Below are 19101 nucleotides of genomic sequence, written 5' to 3'. Positions count from 1 at the left end.
TATTTTATTATTTTTGTTTTCTCTCTCTCTTTATCATGATGTACCAATGGATAGTTGAAATGACTGATGAGGATTATTTTATTATTTTTGTTTTTTATTAACCTTAACAATTAAACCCGTAACCTTAACAATTAAACCCGTAACCTTAACAACAAATCCATAACCTACACAACAAACCCATAACCTTAACAACAAACCCTTAACCTTAACAACCAACCCGTAATCTTAACAATCAATGCATAACCTTTACAACCAACTATTATCCTTAACAACAAACCCTTAAGTCCTGTGCTAATATTTTGGTCTAAGTTATTAGCTCTAGCCGAGTTAGCGATTAATCCAATATAGAAGAATAACCTTATAGCCATGCTCGGTCCTTTACATATTAGCCCATTACATCATAAGTCATTTGATATTAGCCCCTTAAATCTCTATATTTTGTTATAAGCCCCTCAAGTGACTATCATGTGTTAATATGAGGGGTTCATATCAACACATCATGGCTATCTGAGGGTTCATATCATAGCTATTTGTGGGACTAATATCAAAATATGAAGATTTAAGGGGCTAAGGTCAAATTACTTATTATGTAAGGGGCTAACATCTAAAAAAACCCAAAAAAAAATTCAACGATTCAATGACGTAAGGGACCAATACGTAAAAAAAAAACCCAAAAAAAAAAAATTAGTAATCGAGGAATTAGTAGTGAAACAAGCCAGCCCTCTTTAATAAACCCGCCTCATTTCGAGATGGGAGATCCAACAACTTCGACGCCTAATAAATTTTAAAGGAGCCACCTTTGCAAAAATTAAAGATCTTCTTGTTCTTCTAGTTCCGCTAGAGAGAGAAAGAAGAGAGAGAGAGAGAGAAGAGAGAGAGTGATGGAGGGCAGCGTTCCGTTCTGGCAACCACTGTCCCTCTCCTTTCTCTTGGGCTGGCTCTTCTCCTCTTCTCTACTGAATCTGACTCGAAGATTTAGATCCCTAACCCAACCTTGGATCACCAAAAGGGTTCAACTTGATACCCCTTTCCTCCTCAAGATTCAGGTTGGTCTAAACGAAACCTACCCATTTGCCATTTTTCCAACTTTTTTTTTTTTCATTTTTTTTGTTTTTTTTTTGATTGATGGAAGGTTGGGTTTGTTTGGATTCTGATCGGTTGGTTGGTTGCAGAGAAATCACAACGGGTTCCTGGATGCGTTCTTCTCTGTGCTATCCTGCGCCGTGTCCGCTCCGTTCTACATAGGATTTCTTCCCGTTCTGTTCTGGGTAAGAAAATTTTGATGTAAAAAAAAAACCCATCTTTTTTTGTCTTGTTATGATCATGTAACGTCAGATTGTTAGAACGATTTTTTTTTTTTTTTGTGAATCTCTGCATTTGGCAATTGACAGTTGAAAGGAAAATCAGTAGTATCCTAACTTAGTCGCATGTATTTTTTTATGCGTAAAAGAAGAGTTCTTGTTGTTGTTTAGAAATATGTTGCTACTGCAAATATTGGCGGTTGGAGCTGAAATTGAAGGATTGATGGATTTCCTTTTTGTTTTGGTAATGAGTAGAGTGGACATAGCAAATTGGCAAGACAAGCGACTATCCTGTTGGCATTCTGCGACTATGCTGGAAATGCAATGAAGGTGAAATAATGGTTTTGATTTTGATGTATGTCTGTCCCTGTGATTTAGAAACAAGAGGTAATGCATCCGACGTCTTTGATGCTGTGTAGGATTTGGTATCGGCACCAAGACCCAGTTGCCCTTCTTTGAGGAGAGTTACCGCGACCGATGATGAGAAAGAGAACGCCATGGAGTATGGACTTCCTTCGTCGCATGCCCTCAACACCGTGTGCTTATCAGGGTATAGCCATTTTGCATCTAGTTTTTTTTTCCGTCAAGTGTTACTTTTGTTAATTTCGATTTTGGCTAATGCTAGCTCTGCCTGTTGTAGATACTTGCTGTATTATTTTCTGACATGCGGGGCTGAAAGAGACAACATCACAATTTTGGTTGGGTTTGTACTAGTATTCACAAAGGTTATGCTGATTGCAATAGGTAAGTTTTCTTCGCTAGTATCAGATTCTTATGCGTAGTTAAAAAGAAACTTTTGCGGATGCCTGAAGTTTGATTATTTTTCTTAACAGCAAGGATGTACTTGGGTATGCACAGCTTGCTTGATGTTATGGCCGGAATCAGCTTTGGGGTTGTTATACTTGCCTTTTGGATCAAAGTCCATGGATATGTTGACGATTTTGTCATAAATGGACAGAATGGTAAGTATCAATTTGTTTCATGATGGTTATCCATTATCTTTGTAAGATAGCAAGAGTTTGCTTTTAGCTTCTTTGATTTTTAATTTTTTATTTTTTATTTTTTATTTTTTACCTACTGATAAGTTAGAAGGATAGTTGCGCACCCTCTAAATTAATAAATTCTTTAAAATAAAAAAATCTGTATACGATCACAATTATTTTTTGATCGCTTGTGCATATCATACTCTTTTGACTTTTTATGTGGTGGTCAGATAAAGTTGAAACGAATTGACGTCCAAATATTAAAAATAAATAAATATTGAATAAGGCCACCGGTTCCTCATCCACAACTTTTTTATGCTTAAAGTATTTGAGTCAGATTTTTTTTCCGTTTTTGAATTTCACAAAATACCTAAAGTTAAAGAAGGTTAGAAAAGCTTAACTTGTCAATACTTTTGCATCAATAATTTAATTTCTCATATCAATAATTGCTACTCAAATGATAGTTTGATTCCGTCATTTTTTTAGCAATCGGGAAATTTAGTTGGGGGACTTATATGTCTAGGGCCTGTTTGGTTGATGTTTTTGGCCCGAGTGTTAGGCAGAAAGCCTGCTAAAAGAGTACTTTTGGCAGGTTTTCTGCCCAACACCCGAAGCTCATCGTGCTACATTCCATCTCTCAAGAGCAAGGCCGACAACAATAAGCATTTGGGTTACCTTCACAAGCTTTTCTCTCTGTTTGATCGTAAGGAGTATGATATTGATACCGGAATCAGGTTTATTCAGTATGCAGGACTTGGATGGTCCGTCGTCGACTTGGTTCCTTCGCTCTTCTCTTATCTCAGCTTGTAGAGGGTTGATATGCCCCCATTCTATTCGTTGAGATATTTGTATATTATTCTTTTTTGGTTTCTTAAGCGTGGGAAATGAAATATTGTTCCTTGTACATTTTTCTTCTTGCGTCTCAATGCAATTCTGATGAATGGTATGTTCTCCAGTTACTTCTTGTGTGTCATTATTAGCTCTATGCGGAAAAATTAACAGACCATCGCAGAGTAATTAAAATTTAAACTAGTTTTCATGTTGTTTCTCGTGCCTAGTTGTCATCAGGATGAAAATCAAATGTACGCAAACTTGCCTTCGTTGTTCTTGCTGTATATTAACTGTAGTTAAGGTTTGCGATGTTCAAAGTTTTAGTTCGTCAACAAAAGATGAGGCTCTACTAGTCGTGTCTAGTGTTTGACCGTGTCAATCCTTTGATTATGAAACATTACTGTCATAAATAAAGCAGTGTAAGTGGGTTGTTTGGTTGGCAAATAAATCAGTGAAAGCTATTGTTAGAAATCTATTTCCCGTAACAGTTTCTTTTTTTCCCTTTTGTTTGGTTCGCACCATGAAATCAAGAAAAAAGAAACGACGTGGCGCGTTCTTAAATTTTAGGAAGCTTCGTTTCATGTGTTTCGTTGAGGAAATGGACGGAAATCATCGGAAGTGATTTCCTCACCCTCGCTTTGTTCTCTTTTTATTTGGTTTTCAAGAAACCAACCAAACAAGCCCTTGTAAGCATTTAATATTCCCCCTCCAATTCTGTCAACAGAGGAGAGCGCCGTGCGGATTCTTCAACGGTTTGAATTATTCAAAGTTTGAAAAGTGCAGCCTCAGCAGCTTGAGTCCTTCAAAGCATCGAAAGGTTTGAATTCTTCAGGGGTTCGGAATTCTTCTTTTGTATTGACATTCTTGTTGATGTCATGCCGCTTTAAGAAAATTTAAAACTATTATCTTCCTTCTGGGTTTCAAAGATTGCAGGCTTTTCTATAGGTTTCTAGGTGCTGATAGCGGTAAACAATAACGACACGTCAGCCTCAGGATCGTTTAAGAAATGCGAACGCGCTCGTCAATCTACGCGGGCCGCACGTTTCCTTGTTCAAATCGACCGCCTGGTTTCAACCATCTCATAACTGTTGATTTCGATAGGCGAGACTAAAATCATCGAATATCAAGAGCTGGAGTTTTTGAAGAACGAACGTTGAGAAATTTGAGAAACTTTTGCATAATTACCCCCCAAAAAAAGGAAGGAAGAAAGAATGAATGATTATGACCGTACTGACAACTGCAAGGAAAGAAATCATTATTTTGATGACACAAAGAACAGAGCCCGGACACTTTCACGTGGATGTATTTATTTCTCTGCAGGACGACATATAATTTCCTCCTCTCGCTGTAGGGAACATGCAAATTGTAAGTAGTAGTTTCACTGTGATTCTTATTTTGATGACACAGCATTAAAAGAGCCCACACGGGCACTGAATATAAACTCCTGACGCAACATTCAAGGGATTGTTCGGTCGGGCAGACGTCTCCTGCAAATCAATAACTTTTTTGAGCGAAACAAGCCCCGAAATTTAAATGATATACAAAATGACACCCTCTATTATCTTCAAATGAAATGATAGCATATGAAAACAATCTATACCCGCTGGCATCAAATATCCAGCTACAATGTTTTGAAGGCACTGGAAAATAAAAAGTAGAAACATATATAGACACAGCTGCTGATGAGAGACACATTGTGAATCACCATTAACCAGAAATTGTGGCCGAAAGATCAGTCGAGAGCCAAATCTAAAATCAATAAACAACAATGTCAAAAAGAGTCCCTGTCCTCTACAGCTCGCGATAATGGAGAAGACGAAACGAAACTTGTAATTGCAACAAAAAAATCATTAACGGAAAAATAAGAGAACTAACGACACCCACAACGTTCTCTAAGTGATACATGCTACAACTATCTGCTCGCCGCAAATTCTGTTGCCTCCCAACACAAACAAATGCAAATACAAGGGTCTGCAACTTAAGAGACATATTTCTGAGGCGCCTTCCACATTATACATGTATCTATCTTACCACCACGAGCTTAGCCGCTTCAATTAAAATGCCAATTCAATGATTTGGATCCCAAGGGAATTATCTTCAGTTACTTCTAACTCGACAAGTGTACACTCGGTTTTAAGGTCGTTGTCATATGCCTCCTTACATCTGCATTACAGGAAATAATCAGGCGTTCTACGAGTTACATCAGGTTCACCTCTCCTGGGAGCTGGTTCAAACTGCAATAAGAAAAAAAAAAAAAACTTTCAGCACAAAATACTCCGCAGCAATGACGAGAAAGTGAGTGGGGGGAAAAGCTGAAGGGGAACGAGGTGTTCTCGCTTATAGGGTTTTTAGAGAGAGAGACCTGGATAAATGTGTGGCCTTTGCAGTCATCGACTTCAAGGATAGAGGCCATGTTTCCACAACGATAGCAATAGTTAGGTGCACTAAATATGGTTACCACCTTTTGTTCCTGTTCTCGTGACAGTTAACTTTTAACTTAGCTATGCTAAAGTCAAAGAAGAGTACAATAACAGAAATGAAAAAAGATATTTACATGGCCCCAGTTATATCCCTCCATAACCAGTTGATGAGCTCTGGCTATCAGTTTAAGGTTGTTAGTGTGGTTGAATTGCTCCGATATATCCTGAACAAAGACTAGTCAAGTTAAAAAGGTCGCAACTTGAAATGCAAATAAAAGACGGTAGTGAGGTACCTGGCCAAAAGTATATCCAGCACCACGGGGAGAAATCCCCCAACCACATCTATCATCAGGGTCAGACCATAAGAGATCACACATAGGACCCTCATGAGGAACTTCTTGAACACGATCAAAGTTGCGTATATTATCAAGGTTATCAATAGAAGGGGATAACCCACCATGCAGGCAAAATATCTCTGATTCAACCTAAAAAAAAATCAATAGAATGAAGCTCGGAGTAAGAAGATAGTATTTATTTGTGATAGATAAGAAAAGAAGTAGAATAATGAAAAATAATGAAACACTAAATAATCCTGATATCAAATTCAACTTGTACAATCACCAATAAATAAAGCTGTTTGAAATAATAATAATAAGGAAAAGAACGATTTTTTTAAATAAAATAACACAATGCCCATATAATACATTATCATTATTTCAGACAAGAGTAAAAGAAAGACTTTTGGAGTTCAGGTGATTGACATATAAAAGAGCCATACAGACCCTGACACCCACATAACATATGTACCGCACCATTTAGATTTATAGATGATGGATATCAATTAGGGGTCTCCATATTTTGTGCGAGTATGACGCAAACAACATTCTTCGACTAATCAGTGCCAACACTATTTTGGTGTCAACCACCGAGCAGCTTTGCTAACATGAATACTGTCAGAAATGCTAAATAATTGGAAAAATCACCAAAGACGCTTCCCTTCAAGACCTAAGATCCTTTTGCTAAACTTATTACATTTGACATTTGATAAGTTTTATAGTTCAAAGGCGTTCTGCATGCGCATACAATTTGATATTTACTCCAAAAGTCTAGTCTATCCCATCCTGAAAATACACAGGCACCGATCTTAGCAGCAAAGATTTTCAAAAGTATCTCGGAAAGCACATCCAGATCCCTGAAGTTTAAATAAAAGTGTCGTCATCCCAATATATTTGCATGCCGTTCAGCTGCTCAGCAATTTTATCAAGTTATGCTCAAAGAAATTTACTGGCCAAACAAAAGTAAAAGGGTAACTATAATGGTCTCAAGTTTTTATTTATAGTCCTAGCAATTAATACCGCTGTCAGTAATTTTATAATCGTCCTTCATACTCAAATTTGTGGAGTAACAAAAGTACATAGATGGTGTAGAAACTATCGATCATTCTTAAAGAAACTAGTCTTTTAGTTTGCAAAAGGCAGCCACCCAGAATAACCAGGTTGGTCAGCTCCTAGCAATTAAGCTATTAGGGATTATGAACCATCAGACAGGAAAACAAGGAAAAGTATGGAATCTGCTCTCATATACAAGTAAAAAAAGCGCTTTTCAGGCAAATTAACTTTATAGTTACAACCTGAATAAGCAATTACCATCGAACTTCAAGAGAAAGGATGCAAGAGACTGGAAAATAAACAAACAAACAAAGAAATGCAAGGAAACATGTGCTGAGAACAAACCAATGCTGTCAATGGAAAATAGTCAAACAGATCAGTGAATGTCTTCCAAACGTTAGCATTTCCATATCTGCCATCAAAAATATAAATGTTAGGACAAAAAAAACCAAAAAAACAAAATAGAATCCATCAAATAGAAGAGGAACGCAAAGGAGTAAGCTTCTGTTACATTCCTTGAACACCATGAATATCATAAATTAATAACTTCTGTTTCCAACACAAATACAAATATAACCATGACATTAAATTCAGGATTCAGTTACATATTGTTCTTGAAAACAATAGACCAATATGCAAACATGGAACTGTATCTTCTTTGTAAATAAATGACTAAATACTCATTGTTAATACTCTCTAAAACTACCCCAAATAAGAAAACCAAGCTAATTAGTTTTTGTATATTATATTTTGGATTTCTTTATTGATGAATATGAATCTGCCCAGAGATGTTTCCCATATTAGTCATGTCAAGTTGTATCAGTATCTGCTTCCAGAGTTTGTGCTGAAAATATATTGAACATCTCTTTACTAGTCAATGGATCCTTTATCAATATCTATCTCAACTGCACCATATGAAATGAAGCACTTTAATAAAGAAAATCCCTCTCGTCTCCTTTAAGTACAGCATGTGAGGAGAAAGTAGAAACCATGTTACCATAAAGATGAAGACAAATAACTATATAAGCAGCCATCGAACATCAAAGCAATTATTACCAACAAACAAGACCAACTTATGGGTCAGCTATGTGAATCCTATTTGTCCATCCAGTTCTATTATAGGCCATCTCCTCTTTTAAGTTAACTATTACCATATCCTTCTTAATGTTTCCAAAAAAGTTCTTTTAGGTCCAACTCTAGTCCTATTTATCCCATTAACTATAATCCTATCACATCCATGTGCAATTGTTACAAACAAACACTCATCTAATTAGGAAAAAGGATTAGGGTGATCATATGTCGAATTGACATATTAGATCAATTATGACCAAAGTTATCATACAGGCATGAAAAACCCCATGAAAGAGCTCCAAACATTAGATATGGTGATGGCTTTATCCTGATACCACTGAAGAAGTGCAACAAGCAAAAAAGATGCAGTTCAGAAACCAAAGAATTAAATTGTAAGATGTGGACATGGAACTCACTTGCGCAAGCATTCATCATAGAACCCGTATACTTGTGTAATCTGCAATCAAAAAATATTACTCAGCCAGAAGTTATCCACGGACCATTAAAAAATGGACGACAATGAAGCTACAACAAGATATAAGAGCCTACATTTAGGTCATAAAAGATTATGACACACAGCTGAGACTATGCTGAACAATCGAATCAAGTTAACAAACACGAAGGATCAGGAAAATATTAAAAAGATAATGACATTCATTGCTCAGAGCAGAAAAATTTTCCTAATCATGACACTGCAGATGAAATCTGTACCTGACGACTTTCATGGTTTCCTCTGAGAATGGTAATTCGCTGAGGATAACGCACCTTCAGGGCCACCAGGAGCTGATCAAAGGAACCATTTCTATAAGCCAATAGTTTAACAGATCATATGCTGATACAATTAAACATATCATTGTAGTTTTATAATTACGCCTCTAAAACAACATCCAAAACTGTTGAATTCAAAAATAGGTTAAGATACAGGACGTTTAACCACAAATAAAACTTATGCAACTTCTTAATAAGAATTCGGTACAATAGTTCAAATCAGTAGAGCAAGTAGCTCAGTTTATTACTTACCGTGACGGTTTCAACAGAATAATACCCACGATCTACATAGTCGCCCATGAATAAGTAATTGGTATCTGGACACTGAGAATAAAAAAATGAAATATTATCAGTTAACAGTGCCCAAATAAAAGGATTATAGCGCTTATTAAACATAGAATGCTTGTAAATATATCAGACAAGATTTAAGACATTCTTCTTAGCTCTTATAACTAAAATCAATATGTTGTTGATAATTAATCAACATCATCCAGCATGAAATACAATCAAATCTAAGGGGATGTAAAAAATATACCTTCCCGCCAATTCGAAATAGTTCCGCAAGATCATGAAACTGCCCGTGAATGTCACCGCAAATTGTCACAGGACTTTTTACAGGCTGCAATATACCAAGCAGACTAAAGTTCACATAATTACTCTATCAAGTAAAAAAATAGACAGACAGAATGTGAAAATGGTAAATATAGAACGAACCATTGATTAAATGCATCTTTGAGCTAAAATGACTACCTTCAATTAACCAGAATTATTTTCATTGTCTCCCACACTCGAGTGGTTCAGGGTTATAAAAATGAACTCAACCAATTACCTTAAAAATATCGGGGACCATATTTAAGAGGTCTAAGATTAAGAATGGATTTAATCTATATCTATCGACTCAAAGTATTAAGATTCTGAAATTAATATATGATAACATGGATGGCCCACCAAGTTTTTGGTCCACACAAGCTAGCCTCATCAGGCATTTCTTGGACTTGCTAACTCTCTTGCCTATCTATTTATACACTAATTGACTAAAGGTCACACGACATGTCTCTACCTGGCAACATTTCATGGTCCATTCCAAAATGCAATCATGTCTGCCTAATGCAATTAGCAAAGTCAAAAAGATTCAGGAGTCAGCCTAATAGAAGTGATATTAGAGGTTTGGAAGGAAACATTACAAAGGTAGATTGATAGTGATTACAAGTATATCAATTAGTGTGACCTATATGAATTGAAATCGGACATGGTTAACAAGAGACAGGTTATCCTAGTAAAGATTTGCTGTTGACAACAAGGCTTTTTTGAGGATATGATCATCCATAGAAAGTTAACAAATTGCACAATTAGTACATAAGATAGGACAAATCCAGCAGTCTTTTCCAATCACCCGCTGCTTGAGTTAGAAGTATAAAAGTTTATGACCCAGATTATATAGAAAGCATTATACGTCTACCTATGAGATAGTAATCGTGTTCACAACTTGTTCCATCAACATGTTGAATGTAAGTGTGCATGCATACGAACAGGAGCATGAGAAACAAAAACTGTGAATTAAGTATTTATTTAATTCATTAGGACCCTGACGAGTGTCTACTTTTCCACATCTTACCATATAATTTTAGTTCCCGTCCATGATAGAATAGGACTAATAAGTTACCATTCTCGCTCTTTCTGGTTCAGAACTGAGATTCGTTCAAATACAGAATTCCAAAAACAAAACCAAGTTCTTACATATTAAAAGATAAGCTTCATGGAATCATGGGATACTATGCTCGCTTTTTGATGGAGTGAGATTTATTTAAATGTGTTACGCAAGTTGAACACATATCGATGAAAGATAGAGTACCATAAGAATGGCAAAGGGATACCAGTCATCGGGACATGTGAAAATTCACCATATCGAACAGGTATTGGCTGATCTGTTTTTTTGGTAATCCTAAATACAACACCTCCTTTTTGTTATATACTTATATTGAAAAGAAAGAACAGATCTACAATACAAAAGAAACAGTCAGAAGTATGCAATTTTGTCTCAACTAGTAAAGTGCACGTGCAACACGTGCGTTGCACGTGGGTATACTTGTTCAGTATTGAAAATTTTAAATGTGGACCGTAAAATGATGAAGTGAATCGATGATTTAGATTTTACCAATATTCATGTAATTAAGCTGGTTTAGATTTTACAAATATTCATGAAACCCACATAAAGAACATAATAAGAGATTTATGTGCTAGGATTCTTAGATAATTAGATTGGCCAATAGCTGGAAGACCTGAACTTATAGGGTAATGAGACAAAAAAAGGAACCAATTCATATCATGTTTCAAATTTAATTACCTTATCAAAGTCTATATTAATCATCAGCATTTAAAGCTGAAACAAAACATACAGACATAGAGGGTCAAATTTACTAAATAGCAAATACCCAACGTGGATTAATAGAGTGAAAAAATTATAACCCTATGCATGAACAAACTTATTATGTAAACACAATAGCAATATTAAAAGATGATCTAATATTAGAGATGAGAGACACATCTTTGCTCAATTTTCACTAAGGTTCAAGCTATTTAAGGAAATGCTAATTAATAAAAGTTTTCCCAAATAAATTTCTTAAACTTAAAACTAAAATTGACATGTTTGAATGATGGAGATATATCATGTGAAGGGACTTGTCACTTGTTAAAGTTTCGTGACAATTACAAGAGTCAAGAGAAACTGATAATGTCATTCATATGCATTTTATCAATCTCTGGTTCACAAGTTGGCACTAAATCATTGCGATAGCATTTCCATAGAAATCTATTCCATCTTTAATGTCATCCCAAGCACTTCGTTTCTCAGAAATAGAAGTCAGATGGTTGGAAGGAGAGGAAGAGAGAAATAAATGAAAAAATTGTAACATATAAATGAGTAATTAATTAGAAGGTAAAAAGCCAAAGCTTAAGAAGATATCACTTTAGTAATTAGGGTATATTTATAATAAAAATATAACATTTATTTTGGATGCATGTAAATATGCTGGTTGTAGTATTTATTTAATATTTTTTGTCTAAAATCATGGTAAGAAAGTTTATTTTGTACTTTTCATTGTATCATCAAAAGGATAATACAATTAGCCTAATACATTCCTAATCGTGCCCCTACTTCATGATATTAACATCATAGAATTTTTGATACAATGTGTTTTCAAATTATACTATGAAATACATTTAGGGGGTTGAATTTTAAAAATATTTAATCTAATGAGATTTTAAGATACATTTGTTCATTTTAGTCTTTTTATAATACATTTTGAAATTTGAGTGATCCCGATGTCTCCAAAAAGAAAAATAATCACCAAATTGATTGTACCAATTTAAATTGTACCAAATTGACTCATTTCTACAATAATCAAGTTTCGAAACATATTTTCAAAATTCTAATTGAATTATAGAGGAACATACCATGCTAACACGTGCTTGAGCAAATTTTATCCTCGAAAAAAGTCATCTAAATTTTCTATTCTAATCCAAGTGGAGTTCTAGTTGAGCTTTTCTTTTGTAATTGTATGGTTTTGACTTAGTAGGTATTATGGTGAGTGGAAGAAAATGTATGAGCTAATTTACACTCAAGAGATGAAAGAGAAGTTATATAAAAATAAAAAGGGTTGTTTGTTAGCTAATTTGGTTCATAGTTTATACATGGATTCAAATTGAATTTTAAAAGTCTAGACTCTACATCTTGTTATTATAATTATTTGGCTGAAATTTTGGACTCATTAGCAGCCGGTGCTCAAAAGACCCAAAGCAATAAAGAATGAAGCGCACCATTCTCTAATTTTACATTAGGTAGTTTCTACAAAACTCTGGCCCTCTCATGGTTTAAACTTTGATTTCCCTCCAATACAGTCGATTCAACTTCTTAGAGAGAAGAGTCGCAAGCCCCCCGACATGCAACTAAGGTAGACCAAAAAGTGAACATTGGCATTCTAAAATTCTAAATATAGACATAATCATTTGTATGTAGTATTAGATTATAAACTATTGATAATGATTTTATTCTTGACCAAATATTCTTAGGGAGAGTAGGAGGTGCATTTAATAAAGAGTTATGGATAATTATTTAAGGATTAATTATAACCAATGGTATAATTGCGAATTATCAAAATTTAAAAGGGAAAAATAGAAAATTAAAATTCTTGACATGGGTATTCTCTTTTATAAGTAGTATAGAAGTATAGATGTACTCATGGAATGAATGACAAGAGCTCATTACACTAAGCCATTGAACAAATCTTTAAGAACCTTTAGTCTAGGGATTAAATACTAAGTTGGGGAGGGGTCTTGCAATATAAAAAGGAATAATTCGTGAAAGGGAGGGGGAAATCCTTGAGTTCAACCTCTAACTACAACTTATTTAACTCTACCACTATGTTTCAGCTATTATGTCTCAAAGTGGCCTATAAACTTGAACCCAAACAGTTCCAAAATACAGAAACTAAAATAACCAAGGAGCAAAATTATCACAATAGTTAAGAAAATAAATAGAGGTTACCTGAACATTGCTTTCTTCCATTAGTATTTCCTTTGCTTTGTCGCATAACACTCTAACCTGCGTGAGAGAAATGTTAGAATAAAAACAGAGTGCCCCTGCAAAGAGTGTATAAAAGTTGAGTGCTTCTTACAGAATTTGAACCAATGAAAATTGCTTTAGTAGTCCACGTGCACAATTAACCTTTCGCATGATTAACAGTAATTTTAATTTTAGATTTCACCTGACCATTTCACAAAATCCTAACAATTTAATTCCAACATATCCCATATTCAGCTTGCAAACGATAATCACAAAAATCAAAATCCCCCCAAACTCTACATAATCCCTGAAAAACTAGCACCAAAAGGCCTCCTCCTGAGTAGGTCCGGAACATTCATCACAATTGTCCCGCAAAAGAACACACAGACTCTTTCCCAGCTAAATACAGAATTTCACCCCGAAACGGAAACCCTAGGTACAACAAACCCGCACAATTCGTAGATCACAGAAACAAACCCTCATTTCCTGCCAATAAACCTAAAACAATCCAAGATCTACTGTAATCGCCCCTCAGATCCAGCAAACAAACACAATACTAGACCAAAACAGGAAAAAATTCACAGATTTGAAACGGATCGAGGAGATTCATCTCACCTCCTGCTCCGATAGAGGCTTGCACTGCATCAGCTGCGCGATCTGCTCGTCGAGGTTCCCATGCGAATTGGATGACGGAACCGGATCTATACTCATCGTCTCCTCTAAATGTTAACGAATCGAATCGAAAAGGATTTAACAAATGAGTCGAATTAGAGCGAGAAAAACCCTAACCCTAGCCCTAATTTCGAGCCGTTCCTCTCTAAAAAATTTTCTCTCTCTTCGAAGGATCGGCGAGGGCAGAGAGGAGAGAGAAAATGGAGGAACAGAACGATAAAGCCGAAGGAAGTCCTCACAGTTGTGGGTCCCAGTTCTGATGGTGATGGGTAAATGGTAGATTGCCACGTAAGACGTAGTTAATTGAAGTGCTGTTCGAGACTCAACAGCTGATGAGATTGAAAGCAACATCTTTACAATTTTGTGCCAAAAAAACTATAATTACATAAATAAATATAATTGTGAAGTGTAGCTATAATTTTGTGCGTGAACAAATTTTCGATTTAAACTCCTTTAAATTTTTTATTAAAAAATTCGACCCAGTCCACATTTTATTCTCAAAACCGACCCATTTCGGGCCACGTCAGCAGCGTGGCCACGAAATGGGTCGGTTTTTTTTTAAATGACGCCGCTAAATAGTCGGGGTTGCCAACCCCGACTATTTAGTTATGTCGGGGTTGGCAACCCCGACTATTTAGCTAAGGGCAGGCTAAAATAGTCGGGGTTTCCAACCCCGACTAATTTAGGCCCCTGCCTAATTGGTCGGGGTTGGCAACCCCGACCATTTGGCAGAGAGGTCGGTGTTGTTCCCAAAATGGTCGGGGTTCCCAACCCCGACCATTTGGCAGAGAGGTAGGTGTTGTTCCCAAAATGGTCGGGGTTGTGAACCCCGACCATTTGGCAGAGACTCTGTCTCAGCCGCCGAGCGGTGAAAAAGGCTAAGTGACAATAGTCGGGGTTCACAACCCCGACTATTTGTTCACTGGGCCCCCGACCTATATAAAGGTCACGACTTCACTCTCTCACTCGTTTCCGGTTCCAGCCGCGTCTCTCTCTCTCATTTTCGTCGATCTCCTCCTCCCAAACTCTCATTTTCGTCGATCGCAGCTTTCTCTCCTCTTTTTTGGTGCGGAATTCTAGAGGTGAAAGATCTAATAGGTACTCTCTCCCTTCTCTCCTCTTTTGACACCTAGAAATCTAGGGTTTTCTCTCCAAAACGAATTTATAGTGTTTGAACTCTATTTGTAGTGGTTTATTTAGAAATTTTATTCTTGTTGTAGTTGAAATTAAATATTTGGGGGCATAGAATACTCAATTTTAGGGTTTAGAATTTGGGGGTCAATTTTAGGGTTTAGGATTTAGGGGTTTACGGTTGTAATTGTGTTTTAGGGTTGCAATTAGATTTTAGGGTATTAATTGATAATATTTTTTAAATTTTTTGCATTTAAATGATATAATTTTGATTTGTATAGGTTGAACAGTATGATTTTTATTGCTTGCTCTTACGGTGGAACGATTAAGTATGGAATGAATAATATGACAATGTACGTCGGAGGGGTGACAATTCCGTTAATGATATCGGAATCATACAGTTACCTTGACTTGGTTAATGAAATTCATGGAGTTACGACAATTGACCCACGAGATTGCAGGCTAAAAATAATATGCAATTGGCCGATAACTTATGATAGAACGTCCGCCGTTGAGATCTCAAACGATCATTCCATGAGTATTTTGTTTAATTTGAGCAAGTCACAACCAACGGTAGAATTGTTTATTGAAACGGTGCCACATAGTACGGGCCGAATATTCAACCCTCCAGGAGAATTTTCACGCATGTTAGATTTGGAAGTTGAGTCTGAAGGCTTTCTTTCTTCTTCGAGTGAAATACAGCGGACTCAATTTCAATATAAGGGTGGTGCACCTTCATATGAAGAGGGTGAAAGAAGCGACGCCTCTGATGGTGAAGATGAAGATAGTGCACCACTTGACAGCATGCAATTTGTGGGTGAAGATGATGAAGAGAATCCGGATTGGCCAGATGAAGCTTATGTTAATAATGAATATGTGGAGTACGAAGAACCACCCCCCGACGAGTTTGAGGATGATGAGTGAGTTCGTTCTTCCACAGTACATGATATCCGCATTGGCGAAAGTTCATCCAATAGAGGAGATGATGAGGAGGTTCCTTTCAGAGTTGGTGAATTATTTGAGACTAAAGACCAATTGGTAGATGCTATTCGTGATTACTCAATCAAAAAGTTGGTCAAATTCAAGCAAATTAAAAGCAATCGTACAAGTTATGAGGCAATCTGTTTTATGAATACACAAAGGCAAGGTCGGGCAGAGGGGAATGAATCTGATTACGCATGTCCTTGGAAGTTATATGCATTTGCCGGAAAGAAACATAATGGGTATTTTAGGATCACAAAATACTGCGGTGTTCATACATGTAACAATCCAATGTTCGAGAGAGACCACAGTGGTGCCTCCGCCTCTTACATAGCTCGGTTGATTATGCCAAGATTAAAGAAGAAGCTTGAACTAAGGCCCGATGACATAATTGAGAGAGTGTCACATAATAAGTGGATTGAAATATCGTATATCAAAGCGTGGAATGCAAGGAGAATTGCGATGACAAAAATATTTGGTGATTGGGAAAGGTCTTACGCGACTCTGCCTCAATATCTTGATGTGATCAAAAGAAGCAATCGTTTATTCTAAGTTATTGGTTGTTACTGAACATTTGCACCGTTTATTATATGCAGGCCCCGAGCATTACTATCGTTGATCACACTCGTGCACACTCGAGCTGGGAGTTGACCGATCCACATGTCCAATATTATGTCCGTCAAGCATGCTTCTTTGAGTGCTCACAAATTAAATGGGTGAGACTTGATTGGGCTCTCTTGACCACCGTTTATTATATGCAGGCCCCGAGCATTACTATCGTTGATCACACTCGTGCACACTCGAGCTGGGAGTTGACCGATCCACATGTCCAATATTATGTCCGTCAAGCATGCTTCTTTGAGTGCTCACAAATTAAATGGGTGAGACTTGATTGGGCTCTCTTGACAGCACTGGTTGAACGATGGAGGCCCGAGACAAACACATTCCACCTGCGCCAAGGAGAGTCGACGATTACATTGCAGGATGTAGGGGTTTTGCTTGGACTCCGTGTGGATGGAGATGCTGTCACAGGTAGCGACGACTTCAACTGATCAGACAAGTGTGAAGCATTGTTGGGTCAAGTTCCTCACATGAGGGGTGGAAGGATCAAACTTGAATGGTTGAGAAACAATTTTATGAATGTTTCGATCGATGCGACCAAGGAGATCGTCAAGATGTATGCCCGTGCATACATACTTCACATGATCGGTACTATTCTATTCCCGGATTCCACGAAGGATTCGGTGCACGTGAGGTGGTTGCCACTCCTGGAGGATCTTGTGGATTGTGGGGGATTGTCATAGGGGAGTGCCGTGTTAGCGTATCTGTATAGGGAGATGACCAAAGTGGCTCTTGTTCAAAACAAAGAATTCAAGGGTTGTCTCACTCTACTACAGATATGGTCTTGGGAGAGATTGCATTTGGGTTGCCCAGATTTGAGAGAGGCACGTGCTCTCGATGGCCATATTCCGTTAGGCTGCAGGTATTACTAAGTTATTTTTAAAAATATATGATTACATGTAATTTTATACATTTATTTTAATTTATACTAACTCATTGTATATAAATTAGATGGAATGTATCTAGATCATGGCATACCTCACCAAAGGGCCATGAAAACTTCTATAGGAACGAGCTCGATCAAATGGAGGACGAACAGGTATTAAATCATAATATCTAAAAATTTTCAATCATTACATCATTTATTACTGAAATCTGCTTTACTTTATCTTTTTATAGGTCAAGTGGATGCCATATGAACAAGTTTTAGAGTCACTACCAGATATATGCACAGAAGAGCCGGATGTGTGGCGTGCTCGCGTCCCGATCATATGTTTTGAGATTGTCGAGATGCACGTGCCCGACCGTGTGCTACGACAATTTGGGCTACGACAACATATCCCGGTCCCTGTGGAGGTAATAGAGAGAAATCCCAGAAAAGGTGCACATCGTCAAGATTGGGAACATATTCACAGTGCTTACATCGGGAGGTGGGATAACAGGGAAGAACAGTTGGTGATGGAGAGGGTTGACGCACCTGACCTAGGTGTGTATTTGCGGTGGTATTGGGGGATTACTCGCCGGTGGATATTTCAGGAGAACAAAGCCCCTAAGGAATACATACCAAGAGGCCCAGTTGAGAGAGAGTTGGTAAGTGTATAAGCAAAATATACAGTTACCTTGTGAGTTTTATTTTATTATCATCCAAATCATAATAGCTTTCTTGGGGTTTTTATCGTATAGGTACAAGAGCTCGAAGAACTTTCTACTATGGCGCATGATGCAATCCGAACAACTACCGAGCCAGGGCCGAGGAACACGTTCCTTCGCATGATCAAAAAGATTCGGTCCGCTCTTCAAAGGACGCGTAATGCAAGACGAGATGAACGTGAGGAGCGAGACCAATTGAGTACGATCGTCGTCGATTCCGAGGACACAGGGGCAGGCTCAAGCGGTGCACATGATGAAGCTGGGGCTCACAACAGGCTCAAGCCGGATGTTCACAGTCGGTTCGAGTCGATGAGGATGTCATGCACTCCCAACTTCACACACAACCGGACGAGGAACTGATCCGAGCTCACGTCGAAGGTGAACGTGTCAGGGGGAGAGGGAGGGGGAGGGGGAGAGGGAGAGGAAAGGGAGTTGAATCCGATTGAAACTGAATATTATGTATCCGATTGAGTATTGATAGGATGTTTGCGTGAAACTAAATATTATGTATTAGATTGAGTATTGATTATTAGTATGTGAATTGCATGGTATGTATCCGATTGATTATGGTTTTTTATTTGAGATTATTGATTGGTATGTGTGTTATTGTGATTGTGATTGAATTGTGGATTGATATGTAACAGCAGGAGTTTGAATTTCCAGCGGAGTTCATATTTCCAGCTATTTTCAGCTGGAAGAGTCTGCCAAATGGTCGGGGTTGGGAACCCCGACCATTTTATGCACGAACACGAAACGGTCGGGGTTCCCAAACCCGACCATTTT

General features: G+C 37.3%; 3 protein-coding genes across 3 annotated transcripts; 2 read left to right on the top strand and 1 right to left on the bottom strand.

Annotated features, from left to right (window-relative positions):
- On the top strand, positions 746 to 3243 carry LOC109847977 (lipid phosphate phosphatase delta-like). Its single transcript, XM_020417210.1, has 7 exons — positions 746 to 1046; positions 1173 to 1268; positions 1557 to 1631; positions 1721 to 1851; positions 1942 to 2045; positions 2135 to 2277; positions 2771 to 3243. The coding sequence occupies exons 1-7, from the start codon at positions 882 to 884 to the stop codon at positions 3092 to 3094; spliced, it is 1038 nt and encodes a 345-aa protein (XP_020272799.1). The 5' UTR covers positions 746 to 881; the 3' UTR covers positions 3095 to 3243.
- Positions 4810 to 14199, bottom strand: LOC109848502 (serine/threonine-protein phosphatase PP2A catalytic subunit). Its single transcript, XM_020418019.1, has 11 exons — positions 13939 to 14199; positions 13306 to 13362; positions 9298 to 9381; positions 9015 to 9086; positions 8706 to 8777; positions 8411 to 8451; positions 7269 to 7335; positions 5829 to 6020; positions 5670 to 5759; positions 5478 to 5585; positions 4810 to 5349 (listed from the first exon to the last, which is right to left on the bottom strand). The coding sequence occupies exons 1-11, from the start codon at positions 14032 to 14034 to the stop codon at positions 5284 to 5286; spliced, it is 945 nt and encodes a 314-aa protein (XP_020273608.1). The 5' UTR covers positions 14035 to 14199; the 3' UTR covers positions 4810 to 5283.
- Positions 17445 to 18678, top strand: LOC109847976 (serine/threonine-protein phosphatase 7 long form homolog). Its single transcript, XM_020417209.1, has 4 exons — positions 17445 to 17590; positions 17680 to 17767; positions 17848 to 18258; positions 18352 to 18678. The coding sequence occupies exons 1-4, from the start codon at positions 17445 to 17447 to the stop codon at positions 18676 to 18678; spliced, it is 972 nt and encodes a 323-aa protein (XP_020272798.1).

This window comes from Asparagus officinalis, chromosome 7 (genome assembly GCF_001876935.1).
Source record: "Asparagus officinalis chromosome 7, Aspof.V1, whole genome shotgun sequence".
Lineage (NCBI taxonomy): Eukaryota > Viridiplantae > Streptophyta > Magnoliopsida > Asparagales > Asparagaceae > Asparagus > Asparagus officinalis.
The sequence above is the reverse complement of the archived record's forward strand: the minus strand, read 5'-3'. Positions and strand labels throughout refer to the sequence as shown.